The following is an 18,918-nucleotide window of genomic DNA, read 5'->3' on the forward strand; positions in this document are numbered from 1 at the left end:
GACTCTCAACCACTGCGCCACCAGGGAAGCCCGAGAAATAATTTTAATCACTTTAATTTGAAGACAAGTTTTAAGACATTAAATGAAGCAATCATGATGAAATCTTCCCCATACTTCTCCAACTCTAAGGGACATTAACGGGGTCAATCAATTTTAATACAGATTTAAATTTCAAACTATGTAGTAAATGATTTTCTAATAAGTAAGCATGCTTTAAAATTGTATTAAGGGCAGGTGGTAAGAAGAGATCTTTAAAACTATGACTTTCCTTGTTGGTTGAAAATAATATTTATATTTGAGGTTTGGCTGATGCTTTGCATTTAACATTTTTTTATATAACTAAAAAAATTTTGAAACACGCTTAAAAGTTACCTACAATACAAACAATTTTTCCTGAACCATTTGAGAGCAAACTGTCAACCTGATGACCAATCACTCCCAAGTACTCTGGTGTGTAATTCCTACAAACAAGGATATTCTCCTACATAACCTCCACAGGGCTCTGAAAACAAGGAAATAAACAGTAATACATTACTGCCATCTAATCCTCAGACCCCATTCAAGTTTACCCAGTTATTTCCAAAATGTTCTGTATGGCAGAAGAATCCAGTTTAGCCTCATGGAGTTTCATTTAGTTCATCTCTCTTGCGTCCTCTTCAGTCTGGAAAAGTTTCTTAGTCTTTCTTTGACTTTCCTAATCTTGAACTTCTAAAGATTACAGGGCAGTTATTCTATAGAATGCCCCTCAATTTGGGCCTGTCTGATGTTTCTCCACAAATTGACCTCATAAGTTATACATCTTTCACAGGAATATCACAGAAGTGACCCTGTGTTCTCACTGCATCCTATCAGGGGGAACATGATTTCAATTTGTCTCTTCCAGATGTTCGTTTTGATCAGTGATGTCTGCCGGGCTTCTCTTCCATGAAATTCCTCTTTACCTCTTTGTAATTAATAAATATTCTGTGGGAATGTATTTGGAAATAGTCTATTCCTTGTCAAACTTTTAATCTATTCACTCATTTATATCAGTATGGACTCAGGGATTCTCAGCTTATTCAATGTAATATAATCAATTATTTTCCTTATTTATTTTAGTGCTTAAATCGTCCCAGATTTGGTTAGTGGGGGCCTTTCTAAGCTGGATTCTGTGTCCCTCTGACCATTTCCCATCATTTTTTTTTCTTTTTTTTTTTTTTTTTTTTGCGGTATGCGGGCCTCTCACTGTTGCGGCCTCTCCCGTTGCGGAGCACAGGCTCCGGACGCGCAGGCTCAGCAGCCATGGCTCACGGGCCCAGCCGCTCCGCGGCATGTGGCATCTTCCTGGACCGGGGCACGAACCCGTGTCCCCTGCATAGGCAGGCGGACTCTCAACCATTGCGCCACCAGGGAAGCCCTTCCCATCATTTTTTGAGCACCTCCTTCTGGCACAACGTAGAGTCAGAGTATGTGAGTATGCGTGTGTGTGTGTGTGTGTGTGTGTGTGTGTGTGTGTGTGTGTGTGTGTGTGTGTACCTATTTACATCTCTATCTATCTAACATCTATCTATCCATCCATCTATCTATTGGAAACAATGAGTTTACACTGAAACCTCCAGTTTTAATGCAACACCACAGGGTTCATTTTAATTTCTCTCTCACTCTAATTTGTATCTCCCTTTACTGACAGTCAGAAACCTGGCTCCCATTACCCTTAATACAATACATTGACTCATTTGATCAACCCCCTGTACATAACCAATCTCTCTTTGCTGCCACCGACCCCTCCTCCACGTGGGTGTCCTCTTCACTGGCTTAGACTCTGAATTCCCCATGCTAGGCTGCTCCCCGCACATGTCCTCCTTACCTCACTCAGGTTCTGACTCCTGGTGTTAGGCTACCCCTTCCATAGACATCTTCTTCACCCGGCTTGGGCTTCAACACCTGTATCAGGTACCATCCCATAGGGATGCCCTCTGCAGGCCTTCACGACTCCCTTTTCATCCTATTTGAGCTCTGACTTCTCCTGCCAGGATGGCCCCCCACAATGAACATTCTCCTCACCCTGCTTAAGCCCCAATATCCCCAGCCAGACTGCCTCTCAGCATGGATGACTATCTTGCTCTATCCCACCTAACGGCTTTAGGACACAATTGTTTCAGGAAGCTTTTTCTTATAAAAATCATTAATTCATTGTATAAGAGTTGGAAAATATCTTTAAGAGCATACAAAAAAAAGGAAGAAACTCTCCCATAGTCCCACCAACCACAGATACCTGTGCATAAATACAAACATATAATTTACAGATTTAAATCACAAATTCAACTTAAAGTATTTTCAGCTTAACATTTTAAAGACTATGGTTTTTCCTAAATGTTTGAACACTCTTGAAAGTAGTAACAAACTATCTGGGAAGAGACTAGACAGCTCTAAACCATTAGGAGTACTGTCCTGAATTTATTCAGTACCATCTAATAATTTACTACTTGAAATTACTGCAACTTACAGAAGTACCTAACCAGGGAGCTTTGGCACTGGTTAACTTTTGCTCATTAAAAAGAGAAGTTATAACAAAATTTCCCTGTATTTATTTTGAGCAAGTGGAGTCAGGATATAGAGCCATTCAGTGAGTTCCAATGTTATGTGACAGCCTTTTTTTTTTTTTTTTTTTTTTTTTAATGGGAAAAGTTGCTTTATTCATGAGGCCGGCAACCTGGGAAGATGGTGGATTAATGTCCTAAAACGAACTCCAAGTTGCTGGTTAGGAGACAAAGGTTTTAAAGGCAGTGTGAGGGAGGGGGCTACAGGGTGCATGATCAGCTCATGGACAATTCTCTGATTGGTTGGCAACAAGGTGAAGTTTCAAGCATCACCCATCTTCTGGTTTCAGCCAATTTGGGGTCTGCATGCTTGTGGTCAGCAGTTTTCATCTGGCGGGGTTGTGACAGCCTTTTAATAATGTTGTTGCATCTTCTAATTAAGGACTGTGGTTTCAAATAATTAAGTGGGGGACAACTGACAACTTTACATACCATCTTAGTCCCCATAAATGGAGGACAATTCGTTTTAAAGCTTGATTTGCTATTGTAAATTGAGTGTTAATTATAGCTTCACGGTCTCTGTCTAGGCAAAGGGCCACTACTAAGAATTCCTTGTACGTAGGCTATCTTCTATTTATCTGAGGAGCAGAGTAGTATTTACTTGTATTTTCCAATGCATAGTAAATGCTTCTGCCTAAGCAGAAGTCTCTTTGGACTGGTTAAAATGTCACGTTGTTGGACATAATCAAAATTTCCATTTTGCTTTCTGTTTGTGAGGATTGCCAATCTTTCCAAAAAGGAGCAAGTAAATTCCAAGATGACAGACCTCTAAATTTTCTAATCACGGAGATCGATTATTGCTCAATTTCTATCTGTATACCTCACAGAACATCAAGTAGACCATATCCACCTGTCCTCTGAGATCGTTTCACCTATTTGGGTTTAAACTCAGTTAGTTCCAAAGAGCATTTCTCTAAACCCAGACTCACATTCATTACTTGTAAAATGGAATAAGAATCATTGTGCAAAGCACTTTACATGAATTTCTAATTTAACAATCACAAAATTCACATCATCAGCCTTATTTTTCCGATGAAAAAACTGAAACTTAGAGAGTTTAAATAACTTACTGAGTCATAAAGCTAATAAGGAATGGAGCCTGAATTCAAAGCAAGACAGGCGGACTCCACAGCCCAGGTTTTAGTCTTACTGCCTAACTCAGGGGTTCTCAAACTTTTTGACCTCAGGATCCCTTCACTCTCAATAATTACTGAGTTTTTTTAAGAGTTTTTTTTAATGTGAGTTATTTCTATCAATATTTACTATATTAGAAATTAAAACTAATAAAATTGAAAACTATTGATTAAATCTTTAAAGAACAGTAAGTCCCCTACTTACGAACCTTCAAGTTGCAAACTTTCAAAGATGTGAATGTGCGTTTGCATGTCCAATCACATAAGTTAGTTCATGTGTCTGGCATACATTGTCACGTGCTTGCATTCTCTACAAGTGGTTGTGCTTTTGTGTACTTTGTACAGGACTGTAGAGTATAGCAGTAGAGTGTCTTTATTTCAAGCCCAGGATGTCCAGAAGCAAGCGTAAAAGCAACAGTATATAGCCGATTGTGTTAGTTGGGTACCTAGGCTAACTTTGTTGGACTTACCAACAAATTGGACTTACGAATACTCTCTCCGAACGGAACTCGTTTGTATGTAGGGGACTTAATGAATAACAATAAATGACTCATGTTTTAACATGAAAAATTTTTTGTGTGAAAAATAACAGTATTTTCCCCAAATGTAGTTAAGGAGTGACACTGCTTTACATATTTACAATTTTTTTTTTTTTTTTTTTTGCGGTACGCGGGCCTCTCTCTGCTGTGGCCTCTCCCGCCACGGAGCACAGGCTCCGGACGCGCAGGCCCAGTGACCATGGCCCACGGGCCCAGCCGCTCCGCGGGATGCGGGATCATCCCAGACCGGGGCACGAACCTGCGTCCCCTGCATCAGCAGGCGGACTCTCAACCACTGCGTCACCAGGGAAGCCCTACAAATTTTATTTAATGTGTGGCTTAGAAGACAGCTAGATTTTCCTACCTGCTTCTGTATTCAATCTGTTGCAATATTTTGTATGGTTGTAATATATGAAGAAACCTGATCTCACACAGATATGTAGTTGGAAAAGGAAGAATTGATGATTAAAAATATTCTTCTTTGATACTACACCAAAACTTAACAATGGCTGTTTCCTAAAGGTTAGTTGCAGTGTGAAATCTGAAAACATATCAGTGAACTTTTTGTACCATATTACATTAAAATCCATTGGTCTATCTTGCATTTTGAATGGGTCTTTTATACAGATGCATGATTTTGTAACATCATGCATTTCATATCTGAAAAATACTGGTTGGCTGAGTAATGCAAGTTTTCCAAATGTTGACACATTTCATTGTATGATATTAAAAGAAAAGAATCACATTCATTAAAATAATCACCAACTTCATCAGAAAAGTCGTTTAAGTATTTGGAACCTGTCAAGATTATGACGGCAAATACAAATTTTCCAAAATTCTAATTTTCATTTGAAAGCTTGAATTTTGTCATTAGTAACAAATACTATCAGTCATTTACCAATCCTTAAAGGACTGGCTCATTTCACTTTTGAGGAAATGTATGCCAAATAACCAAGTCTGAATAATCAGTCACTTTTTCAAGTAAAAAAGGAGTTGCATTAAAAAACTGGCTAATGCAGCTGAGAACTCAAAACAATTACACACGTGCTTTTCTTCAAGACGAGTACCTCAGTATGCAGCAGAAGTGCTTTCTGTGTACTTCCCATTAAATCACACAGAATATTAAACAGGATGTATTTCAGATTTAATAAAATCAATACTCTTTACTGCTTCATCATGAAAATTTTTAAGTGAATTGGCAGGTTTAAAAATATTTTATTTTACTTTTTAATTTTTAACTGCAAGTTAAAAAGTAAAAGTGTGGGACTTCCCTGGTGGCACAGTGGTTAAGAATCTGCCTGACAATGCAGGGCACATGGGTTCGCGGCCTGGTCCGGGAAGAGCCCACATGCTGCGAAGCAACTAATCCCGTGCGCCACAACTACTGAGCCTGTGCTCTAGAGCTCGCGAGCCACAACTACTGAGCCCGTATGCTGCAACTACTGAAGCCCTCATGCCTAGAAGCCCGTGCTGTGCAACGAGAGAAGCCACCGCAATGAGAAGCCCGCACACAGTAACGAAGAGTAACCCCCACTCACCACAACTAGAGAAACCCGTGTGCAGCAATGAAGACCCAATGCAGCCAAAAATAAGAAAAATAAATAAATAAATAAAGCCAATTTTTAAAAAGGGCTACAATGGAAATTTTAAATAAATAAAAATAAAAGTGAATGTTGGTGAAGCATATGATGACTAGTAGTACAGTCTGGTGCCATTGCTTTGATTTGTGCTCCACCATTGCAACACAGTGAAATGGGCAAATAATATCTTAGTATTATTATGAAAATAATTTTGACCTCATTGGACCCCTTAACAGAATCTTGGAGACTGGGCTTCCCTGGTGGCGCAGTGGTTAAGAATCCGCCTGTCAATTCAGGGGACACGGGTTCGAGCCCTGGTCCAGGCAGATCCCACATGCCGCAGAGCAACTAAGTCCGTGTGCCACAACTACTGAGCCTGCACTCTACAGCCCGCGAGCCACAAATACTGAGCCCACGTGCCACAACTACTGAAGCTCGCATGCCTAGAGCCCATGCTCCACAACAAGAGAAGCCAACACAATAAAAAGCCCACGCACGCTCCCGCTCGCCACAACTAGAGAAAGCCCATGCACAGCAACGAAGACCCAATGCAGCCAAAAATAAATAAATACACAGAAAAAAAAAAAGAATCTTGGAGACTGCCGGCAGTCTGTAAAACAACACCATATGAAAAGAGCTGGCCTGGGACTTCCCTGGTGGTACAGTGGTTAAGAATCTGCCTGCCAATGCAGGGAACACGGGTTCGAGCCCTGGTCTGGGAGGATCCCACATGCCACGGAGCAACTAAGCCCGTGCGCCACAACCAGTGAGCCTGTGCTCTAGAGCCCGGGAGCCATAACTACTGAAGCCCATGCGCCTAGAGCCCAAGCTCCGCAAAAAGAGAAGCCACTGCAATGAGAAGCCCGTGCAGCAACGAAGAGTAGCCCCCGCTCGCAGCAACTAGAGAAAGCCGGCGTGCAGCATCGAAGACCCAACACAGCCAAAAATAAATAAATTTATAAAAAAAAAAAGAAAAGAGCTGGCCTAATTCAAAGGGTGATTATAAAAGTTAAATATGGTATTATACATAAAGTGCCTAGCATAGTATCTGGCACATAATAAGAGACACACAATAATTAGCTGCTTATAATGTTATGATGATTACGTAACAATGCTAAAAAGGAGAATCAAGCATTGCATGAGATTTAGACTATAAAGTCCTCCCAAACCTGAAATTCTATTATGATCAAATAACCATTAAAAGAATCATCAGATATTAAAGAATTAGTGTTAATTTTGTTAGGTGTGATAGTTGTATTGTGTTCTTAAAGTCTGTATCCTGGTAGATACTTAAGTTTTTATGGGTGAAATGATATGACTTGCTTTAAACTACTGTCGGGGAAAAATATGGAGGGGAATAAATGACTGAAGAAAGCTACAGGGGTAATAACTGTTGAAGCTGAGTGATAGATAAAACTGGGGCTCCTTAAAAAAAAAAAAAAGGGCTTCCCTGGTGGCGCAGTGGTTGAGAGTCTGCCTGCCGATGCAGGAGACATGGGTTCGTGCCCTGGTCCGGGAAGATCCCACGTGCTGCGGAGCGGCTGGGCCCGTGAGCCATGACCGCTGAGCCTGTGCTCCGCAACAGGAGAGGCCACAATAGTGAGAGGCCCGTGTACCGCAAAAAAAAAAAAAAAGAAAAAGTCAGAGACAGAAGTTAGGTATCAATCATAATCTGATACCACTATTTTCTGCTGTTTTGCTCCACAGCAGCAGTAGAATATTTTCTTTCACCATTTTATTGATTGCTCAAAGATTACACTACCAATAAAAATTATTTTTTAATTATTAGAAAAAAAAACATTTCCCTACAATACTGACATTTTAACAAATCAAATTATTTTAATTGATTGCTTCTTTCCACTACTTGCTTTTGTATATATATGTATGTAATTATATATTTTATGTATATATATATATAAATTCCTAGAATCGTAATCAGAATATAAATAAGTATATTAAAAACATATTTAAGGACAATACAACATGCTTAAGTTACAATCATCAACTAGTTGAAAGTGATATATTAGTGGTCTTAGATATCAGAGCATTGTAATGTATATGCTCATACTTGAAAAGCAAACCTCAGCAGTTCTCTGTAGAAACAGTGTGACCTCAGGAGAGTAAGGTGATAGTTATAAGACTATTGCTATGTAGGTTGTAGACTTTAAAGTCCTCATTATGGTTCTTATGACTGTGGGACCAGAACCTACAGGTGGAATAAGGCAACCAGAATTGGGGCACCTTGAGTTCAAACTCTCTCATTTAAGGCATCTCAATCCATGCAATCCTATTGGAACCACTCTAAGGAAAATAAGATGGCTCAACGGCCAAACAGAATACTTGTTCCTACCATGAAAAGCCTACTAAGACCACTCTGGACTTCTCAGCAGTATGACCCTTTGGGGCATCCTAGCCTAACTCATGCTAACATAATTCAGGGTACCAACTCAAGGCCAGGATCAGTCTCCTTAATATGCTAAGGCAGCTTGTAAAATTTAGCTGTAACAAGTCACTCAAATAACAATGGGATGTTTGGTAGCAAGAAACACAAATTTTTCTGGGACTTTAATATTAGCTAACATTTATTGAATTTTTACTATGTAAGACATTGTATTAACTTTTTACACATATTACCTTTTTTAATCCTATGGCTCACCCTATTTCCTCTGAGGTAATGATCTCTATCAGACATATAAGGAAACTGAGGCTCAGAGAGATTAAGTGAATTACCCAAGGTCACAGGCCAGGACCAAGCAGAGCCAAGAATTCAACCCAGCTCAGTCTGAACTTGTTCCTGATCACTGTGTTATACCTCCCAACATTAACAAATTATTTCCATGAAAAAAAAAATTAGTGAATTCAATAAAGACTTTTAAAAATACCTTCAGGGGTTTCATGGGCCCTCTGAAGTCTATCCATGTACATAGACCCCAAGTTAAGAACCTCTGCTCTAAAGATCTCAAGGCATCTAATACAGCATAATACATTTAAAATCTGGAAAAAAAAAAAGGTAAGGCAATAATAATAATAGCTACCATTTATTGAGCACCTACTATGTGCCAGGTACTGTGCTTAGTGCTTTACATATATTACCTCATGTAGTTTTCATCCAACAATGCAACACCTATTACTCTGATGAGAAAACTGAGGTTCAGAGGGTTTAAATGATTTGCCCAAAGAATTGGGAGGGAACTGAGCTCAAGCTGACTCTTTCCATGGCACCAGTTCCCACTAAGGCAAACACTGAATCAATCCCAGGTCAAGGGTTTAAACTTACTGTCAAAGTAAACACAGAACAAATCCTGGAGACATATTTACCTGTATGACTTATGCAGTTCCATGACCTTCTCTTCAAGTTCCTTGGTCTGATTTGGGGCCAGTTTAAAATCACTAACATAATCTGCACCATGGAGTTCTGGGTCATAGTCTCCCAGCTCAGACTGGATGGTATAAGAACCTAATAATGCTAAGGTTGCAAATGAACAGGGCAGACGTCCTGCAACTATGTCCTGCCGAAGTTGAAGACATAAATAATACCTACAGCCAAAGAGAAAAGATGTTACCATGTCAGCAACAAAAACAATAACAAAATACAGAGAGAGAAAAAGGAAGAAAACGGGAGAGAGAAGTAGGGAGGGAGAAAGAAAAAGAATGATTAAGTAAATATGAGATAATATTAATAATTGTTCAGTTAGGTAAAGGGTATATGGTTGTTCATTGTACTATTTCAATGTCAGATAGTAATAAAGGCTGCTTGGCCCCCAAATTGGGTCCTTTCTTTTCTATCACGTTGCTTTGCCAAATGCATAGATACTGCCCTTCATATACAAAGATGACATTACTGATACATTTTCACTAGGATATGAACGTTCTTTGGTATGTTTTTCCTCCAAGATGGGCTTAAATTGCATGCAGCCTTCCACACACTATCATCTTGTAAGACTGATTCCACCTGTATGCTAAACTATAGGGAATTCAGATGAGGGTTGAAACAGTTAAGTCCAACAAACTGAGTGACCCTACATATGTCAGACACACCATATGGTATTCACACCCATGGCCATGACCTCCTTAGCCCTTGTTCTGACTGGGTTAACCAGTTCAGACTCTTTTACCAAACAGGAAAGCTGGGAGGTATGATTAAATTGAAAACTCCTATATTGATTAGAATCATATCTTTGACTTGACCATAATTAGATGCTGAACAACATATGCACCAGCGATCATTTTTGCTATGATTAGTCACTACATACATCTTTTTTAAAAAGTCAGAGCAATGCCAATCAAATCATAAGAATCTTAAACTCTTCTAAAATGTAGGTAATTAGTACAGATTTTTAGGGATTTGTTTTGTTGTATATATAATAAACCTTAATGAAGAAAGATGAATAATTAGCAACTCTAAGAGACAAATATTACCTGTGAAAAAGCAATAACCAAGACAATTTTTTCAGGCAGAGATATTGCATCTCAACTTCAAGAATGTACTAAGGATAACTGGACAAAGAATAATTTTTTCAAATGGCACAGACATTTCACAGTACTTAACAAGCAGACCTTTTAATAGTCTTATGCTATTCTTATTTGAGAGAGATGAAAACTGAAGCCTAGAGAGTGTATATTTGTCTGAAATCAGATAGTTGACAGCAAAATCAGAATTAGAAAGCAGTTTCTCAACAACCAACATTCAATTGAACAAACATTTGCCAAATACATACTACGTATAAGGCTCTATGCAAGATGCTATGGATATACATATGTAGAGTAGTAATCTTTACTATATACTGTTTTTCCTTTTTGCTCTTTTGCTAATATTCAGTATTTATATAGAATCCAATAAAGGCCACTTTCTTAAAAAGGAATCAGTAAGCTATTTTTAAACAGTACAAGATTTATTTCATAAATTAAGTGGGCTCAAAAATTACTGAGGGGGCTTCCCTGGTGGCGCAGTGGTTGAGAGTCCGCCTGCCAGTGCAGGGGACACGGGTTCGTGCCCCGGTCCGGGAGGATCCCGCATGCCGCGGAGCGGCTGGGCCCGTGAGCCGTGGCCGCTGAGCCTGCGCGTCTGGAGCCTGTGCTCCGCACGGGAGAGGCCACAACAGTGAGAGGCCCGCGTACCGCAAAAAAAAAAAAAAAAAATTACTGAGGAATGTTCAGTTCACGTACCTAATTATACAATTTAAGAGGGGAATAGGAAGAAAAAAATAGTAACACTGAGACTTTAGTTTTTTTGATCCCTTAAGGAACAGCATGGTGTGAGAGGAGTATTTAAAACAAACAAAAAAACGGCAGAGCTGTTTTGCCACTATATTTGTCTCTTGTCCTTTGGAGGACAGTATGGTTTATAGGTTCCCTGTCCACAGCATGGCACAATACCCATGATAAGCAAGGTTAATTCCCTACCAATTTTCTCCAGGCGAGTCACAGATATTTGAGGCTTTTAGGATCACTTATTTGCAAGCCTGCCTTGAAGTGACCAGAAACTTTTTATCTTAGGTTTAATAGCTCATCATTTTTCTTCAATTCTGAATGAAGAAATTCCCAGAGCTTATGATAATGAGATTACTTATTACATATTTAACTATTAATAAATTATTTACCTTGTTATATCTTCTGTTAACTGTGCTGGGTCAGGTGGATAAAACTTTACATTAAATGTGAAATTCCAAGGGACACCTGTAAAAATAAACACAAAAGAATTGTATGCTTATGCCTAAGTTTCTGGTTGTTAGAAATACCTAAAAATATTCAAAAAAATCTTTTTTTTCTTGAAGTGTCCTAATACTTTCATGCTTTGTGGGTGAAATAGTATTTTTATTTAAAAAAGAAAAAGAAGAAAGTTGTTTAGACACCATCTATCTCATTTTTTTTACCCGACTTAATAGTTTTGTTTATAAAACATTATAAGCAAAATAACATAAAGGAAACCATCCTATAGGTGAACATGTTTGTAGCAATGGTTTTCAAAATGTGATCTATATACCACTCTGGGTCCTCAGAGGTCATTCAAAGTGATCCACGGATGTTTTCTTTTGGTGTTGGCATTATTTATTTGTGACATCTCTCAACATTATCTCAAATAAACAAAAGCATTCTTCCCATTAATATGGGTGAGAATATGGGTGAGATTAAGAGATTATTTTAGAAATAAGAAGGAAGAGGCAATATAGGTGGCTCTTAGAAACTATAGCTCTAATGAAAATATTTTAGGTATGAAAACTACAAGAATTTAATCCTAAGACTCATACAAGTGTTTCATATTTTTTATCTACAATGAAAGTCAGAAATTGTGAGTAAAAGTTAAGTGGAGAATGCATTTCAATTTTTCCAGCTAAGTGCTACCCCTTCAAGGTTTTTCTAACATGACTGTTAGTTTCTCAAAGAGTAGGGCCTGGTCTCAGTTATAAATAAGTTATGATTGGGCTTCCCTGGTGGCGCAGTGGTTGAGAGTCCACCTGCTGATACAGGGGACACAGGTTCGTGCCCCGGTCCGGGAAGGTCCCACATGCCGCGGAGCAGCTAGGCCCGTGAGCCGTGACCACTGAGCCTGCGCGTCCGGAGCCTGTGCTCCGCAACGGGAGAGGCCGCAACAGTGAGAGGCCCGCATACCGCAAAAAAAATAATAATAATAAAAATAAAGAAATAAGTATGATTGGTTATGATGCTAAGAGATACATTTTGTTCAGTACTTATTGCATGCCAGATACTAAGCTAGCCCTCTTACATACAGGTAGGTGCTACTATTAGTTCATTTTATTTATGAAGAAACAGAGGCTTAAGAAAATACATAGCTAGTGAATCCAGGGTTCTCTTACCCCAAATCCCATGCTTTTAACCATTGGACTCTACTACCCTATAACAAACATCTGTGTTTCAAACATTGTTCTGTTTTGCATTCACAGCATTTCATCTCCAAATATCATTTTTATTGCTATTGGCTGCCAATGACCATATGCAAATTAAAATTTGAAATAGTTTAAATGTCTTAAAGAATATGCAGTTTTAAGCATGCTAAAATATTTAATACAGGAGTCCCTTGGAAATGGTTGATATTTTCCTTCAAAATTTGAACTAAAAGGCAAATTCCAGACAATAAAACAAACTTGTCTCAAATCTACTCAATCCTAATGTTTACCATTAACTCACTTCTAATGTTTCACATCCCAGAAACTTTAAATGGAACTTAGGAAACCAACCCCATAATTGTTTCTCATAAAAAGGGTAAGGGTATGGGGAGGCAATATTTATAGTTCAAATACTGTAAAATACCATCTGTTGTTATGATTATGATATGTTAATAATCTAATCATTGTTAACTTATAATTCCCATATAGACATTAAAAAAAGATGACTTCTATGCTACCTATAAAAAATGTATTGGCTAGAGGGCTTCCCTGGTGGCACAGTGGTTAAGAATCCACCTGCCAGTGCAGGGGACACAGGTTCGAGCCCTGGTCCAGTAAGATCCCACATGCCGCGGAGCAACAAAGCCCGTGTGCGCCACAACTACTGAGCCTGTGCTCTAGAGCCCATGAGCCACAACTACTGAAGCCCACGCGCCTAGAGCCCATGCTCTGCAACAAGAGAAGCCACCGCAATGAGAAGCCCGCACACCACAACGAAGAGTAGCCCCTGCTCGCTGCAACTAGAGAAAGCCCACGTGCAGCATGAAGACCCAACATAGCTATAAGTAAATAAATTTATTTTTAAAAATGTACTGGCTAGAGTAAATCAATATGGGAAACAAGACAGCTAAAAGAATGTTCAATAAATGTGAATTCAGCATTTAAGAACTTTAAACACAAATTCAGTTATTTCATAACATATATAAATGGCAATTTTTTAATAGTATAGGAAGACTAGCATTAAAGAAAGCAAATCAACAACAGTTTACAAAGTGTGATTTTTTTTTCTCTTTGAGCTAACTGATATAAAAAGCTTGATAACACCCACGATTGGTGGGGAAAATAAGCACTTTCTTCTATTGCTGATGTGAGTGTAAACTGGTACAACACTATGGAGAACAATTGAGAATATCTATCAAAACATAAAATGTATATACTCTTTCACCTAGCAATTCCACTTTCATAAATGTATCTAAACATACACTTAAACGTGGTCAAATGATACAGGTATAAGATATTGTTTGTAATAGCAAATGTCTGGAAACAACCTAAATGTATTTATTTAGCAAGAAAAGATACACTGCCACTATATACTGTTAAGTGAAAAAAAAAAAATCAAGGCAAAGAACAGCGCATATAGAAAGCAACTGTGAAAGTTGGGGGTAGAAAAAAGTGGCTATTGTGAATGGCGCTGCTACGATGCAACTTACTATTAAATGGTTCAGAAAAAAGGTTTTGTGTGTGTCAGTGTGTGTGTGTGTGTGTGTGTGTGTGTGTGTGTGTGTGGATAAAGAGAAAAGATAAAATAGTAAAATATTAACATCTGAGGAATCTGGGTGAAGGGTACCCAGGAATTCTTTGTACCATTATTTCAACTTTTAAGTCTGAAATTGTGTCCAAACATTTTTAAAATTAATAATTGAAAAAAACTTCCTGCCTTCTGGGTACACAGGAAAACAGGAACTATCTCATACACTATTGGTGGGGATGTAAACTATTACAATCAATTTAAAGGAGAGCAATTTGGCTATATCTGGTAAAACTAAAAATAAACATACTCTATAATCTAGCAATTCCACTTTAAGTCTAAATCAGTGGGGTGTTTTTTTTTTAGTTAATTAATTTATTTTTGGCTGCATTGGGTCTTTGTTGCTGTGCGCGGGCTTTCTCTAGTTGCAGCAAGCGGGGGCTTCTCTTGTTGCAGAGCACGGGCTCTAGGCGCCCGGGCTTCGGTAGTTGTGGCACTCGGACTCAGTAGTTGTGGCTCACAGGCTGTAGAGCTGTGGCACACAGGCTTAGTTGCTCCACGGCATGTGGAATATTCCTGGATCAGGGCTCGAACCTGTGTCCCCTGCATTGGCAGGCGGATTCTTAACCACTGCACCATCAGGGAAGTCCTGGTAGGGTTTTTAAACTGTGGATCATGATCCATTGTGAAATCAGTTTAATGGGTCACAATCAGCATTTTAAAAATGAAACAGAATACAAGAGAAAAAGGTCAGAGGAGGAATTCCCTGGCAGTCCAGTGGTTAGGACTTGGCACTTTCACTGCCAGGGCCCGGCTTCAGTCCCTGGTGGGGAAACTAGGATCCCACAAGCCGCACAGTGCAGCCAAAAAGAAAAGAAAAAGAAAAAAAGAAAAGAAAAAACTCAGAGGATATCACTGTGAAATTTTCTTTTCAACTGAGATGAATTCCAAAATCATGTTTATAAGAAAAGGTAGTCACGAATGATTAACTGTTATATAATTCAATTTATATGATGCTCAAAAAGGTAAAACAATATTTTTAGGTATACATTCATACATTAGGTAATTTTTTAAAAACATTAAAAAGTACAATGGAATCATTAACACAAAATTCAGGGCAGTGGTGACTTCTGCAGGGGAAGGAGAGGAGGATACATTTAGAAGGGGCATATCCTGGGCTATAGAATTTCTTAAACACAGTTTGTGTTATTTTATGTATCAGTATTTTTCAGAAGGTATAAGGATTTCTTGCTTTTGCTCTGTACTATTCCAGAAGGAGGTGGAAGTTGCTAGCCTGACTCAGCAGGGGAGCTCTCTCTCATTCAGAACCAAGGAAGTTAAACAAAGCTAAATATTAAGCTGGGAGAAGGGAGAGAGACTGATAAACCATAGAAGGTTCAAATGGATTGTTAGGTCCGAGGGAAATTTCAAAAATACAGGCGAAGCAATACTATCTATTGTACATGGGTATGGATATATGAAGGAAAAATATAAAAACATGGACTGACTCACCTCAAATTCATGAAAATAGATTTCTAAGGATAGGGAGAGAAGGGGATGGGACTAGGAGATAAACCTTACCTGTACTGTTCTATTTTAAATGTAAAAGTTAACATATGTTAATTCTGGGTGATGGGTACATGGGTATTTGTTATATTAGCCTCCATTCTTTTCTATATTTTTTGAAATATGGAAAAAATCTTGCTGGTGAATATCTATTACAAATTTAAACATTCATACTTTTTTATTCTACTTCTAGCAATTTACTACAGATACATCTAAGTGCACATATACATATATATTCAATACATGCTCTCTCTCTCTCTCTCTCTCTCTCTCTATATATATATATACAGTGCTACAACTTTATAATCATTAAAAAAAAATTTTAACAAATGAAATAAATTGATATATATTAATATAAAGAGTATACAAATTATGTTAAAGATTGCATATGTATATTAAATACATACAGAACATACATATTTATATTAAATATATTTATAAAGTATATTATATATAAAATATAATGTATGCATTAAATACATATTTATATTAAAATGTATGTCTATATACACTCAGCACACCTCTGGACAGAACACAAGAAATTAGTTAAAGGACAGGGGAAGAAGGAAGATTGACCTTGTATTACATTCATCTGTATCTTTTAATTTCATACCTCATATTTATATCACCTATTTTAAAAATTTTAAAACTACATATGATATAATATACAGAAAATACAATATATAACAATGTATAACATAATTGTATTATTGAAAAGCAAAATTTATATATGCCTAGAAAAAATCTTACAGATCATACCAGTTTAACAGTGATTACATCTGGAGGATAGGCTTTACAGGCTTTTTACTTGCTTCATGATATATTTTCATAATGCTTAAATTTTTCAAATGGGTATATATTACTTGTTTGATGAAAACTTTTTTTTTTTAAACTCAAGGGCTTTTTTAAAAAATAAAATTATTTATTTATTTTTAATTTTGGCTCTGTGGGTCTTCGTTGCTGTGCGCAGCCTTTCTCTAGTTGTGCTGCACAGGCTTCTCATTGCAGAGGCTTCTCGTTGCGGAGCATGGGCTCTAGGTGTGCGGGCTTTATAGTTGCGGCACACGGGCTCAGCAGTTGTGGCTCGTGGACTCTAGAGTGCAGGCTCAGTAGTTATGGCGCACGGGTTTAGTTGCTCCATAGCATGTGGGATCTTCCCGGACCAGGGCTCGAACCCGTGTCCCCTGCATTGGCAGGCGGCTTCTTAACCACTGCACCACCAGGGAAGCCCGTGAAAACTATTTTTAAAAAACCCAAAATCTTTGCAATAGATAAATGTCAACCTTCTCTTTGGCTCAATGAAATATTTACATTTTGATGTTAAAGTTTGTGTTACAGACACGGTTTTTCTTTCCCATGTTGAAGGAAGAGGTTTTATTATTTTGTAAATTTTTTTTTAAACGACAAACACTTAAGTTATTTTTCTTAGCGAGAGTTTTTTTTTCTCAATAGCCTGGAAGATAATCTACTAGATAGTCTTCTCCACTCATCATAAACTCTGTTTTAACTTTTCTTCCTAAAGAGTCTTCTTGTACAATCATATATTCCTGAGTAATATTGAATATTAAAAGTATCTTCATTGAAAGGGGCTTGGAATCATGTTTTTTGTTGTCATGTCTCAAATATTCTGAATACTTTTTACTCTGATTTGCAATTTAAAACAAGATTTTATAGGCAGAGAGCAAATATGGAGAGTTGTCAGGCCAAAGTAGTATTTTGTTTCTCTATCTTAAGAAATATAAATAAATAGGGTCTAAAAGAAAACATTTCATCATAACAAAAGTGTTTTCTTTTAAGAAACAAATGAAAAACAAAACTTCTTTTCAGGTGATACAGTTAAAACTTACTAATCATGATGAATAACATCTACTGCAGTTCCTACAAGTTTCCTCAAAAATAAACTAAACTAAAAGGACATCTAGTCATAACTGGGGGGGTGGGGTGGGGGGGTGGGTAAAGTCTCTACCCTTTAGCCCATTGGGCCTGAGGCTACAAAATACTAATCTAGACTTTTATCAACCTAGAAAAATCTATCCCAGGACACCAGTCTGAGCAGGGTGTTCAGCAGTAATATATGCCAGAGGGCTTGGAGCTAAGAGAAAGCCACAATGACAGAAGGGTCACTGGCAAGGAATTTCTTCTATTCTTTTTTTTCCTTCCACAGTTCCTTACATACTTCAATTTGGAAGAAGACGGTTGAAAAGGGACAAAAAAGAACTATAGAGAAGAAAACATGGAGAAGGTTAGAACTCAATAGTCCAGAACAATTTAAATGGAACAGGATCAGGCAGCAAACTCCCAATCGTAAGCTACTACAGTTTCAATCACTACCATTGTGAGAACTGACTCCCATATCCTTTTCTCTTCTATTCTTTGTTTGTTTCCACCTTCTGTTTCTCTCAATCATTCCTATCTTCCCCCACTTTGCCTAGCTGTAAAAAAAAATCATCAAGATCTGACCTACATCTCAATAGTGTCTACCTCTGCTGTATCTTTCTATTATGGAATCTCTACCTTCCAAAGGAAGGCTTTATCTTAATTTCAAAGCCATCTACCATAGTCAGAATTCTAAAGTGACTCACAGCCAGAAAAAGGTTGGAAATCCTCTGACCTACTAAAAAAAAGAAAGAGCTAGAAAAAGGGCTATATTCACTTACCACGAACCTGCTTTTTTATTTCTTTGGCAGAATCCAGCCATGTCTGTAAAAAGAAGAAAAGGCATTCACACAGAGCTCCAAAATACATAAACCACAGAGTACCAGAAGCAGGATTACCGACCATCTCCAATAGTGTCTCCAGGTCAACCTACATTTCCAATATTTTTTGCATTAGTTTCACATAGCACAGTAATTTTGAACAGAGAAACAGGGAGCCAGACAGCTGGGCTTGAATCCTAGCTCTACTACTTCCTAGGTGAGTGACTTTAAGCATCTTTGTACTTCAGTTTCCTCATCTATTAGAGGAAATAAAATGAGATATTAGCAGTAGGGCCTATCTCAGGGTTACTGTGAAGATTAAAAGGTAATATATGTAAAGCTTCAGCAAACAAGGAATGCTAAATAAGCACTTGCTATTTTTATTATTCTGTAAAGACAAATAGAGATCTATAACCAGGATTATTGATCTATAACATAGATCTTATTTTTCC

At 37.9% G+C, this 18,918-nt stretch overlaps 1 protein-coding gene across 32 annotated transcripts in view; it reads right to left on the reverse strand.

The window, feature by feature from the left end:
- Positions 1-18,918, reverse strand: part of EPB41 (erythrocyte membrane protein band 4.1) — a 205,563-nt gene that overhangs the window by 91,171 nt on the left and 95,474 nt on the right. For 31 of the 32 annotated variants that reach the window (XM_049711689.1, XM_049711625.1, XM_049711641.1 and 28 more), the window contains 3 exons: positions 18,428-18,470; positions 11,432-11,507; positions 9,150-9,368 (listed from right to left, as the gene is read on the reverse strand). In XM_049711689.1, coding sequence (XP_049567646.1) covers positions 9,150-9,368; positions 11,432-11,507; positions 18,428-18,470 — 338 coding nt within the window. The remainder of the gene's footprint in view (positions 1-9,149; positions 9,369-11,431; positions 11,508-18,427; positions 18,471-18,918) is intronic. The other variant, XM_049711648.1, reaches the window with a different exon arrangement.

This window comes from Orcinus orca, chromosome 1 (assembly GCF_937001465.1).
Source record: "Orcinus orca chromosome 1, mOrcOrc1.1, whole genome shotgun sequence".
In the NCBI taxonomy this organism is placed as follows: domain Eukaryota; kingdom Metazoa; phylum Chordata; class Mammalia; order Artiodactyla; family Delphinidae; genus Orcinus; species Orcinus orca.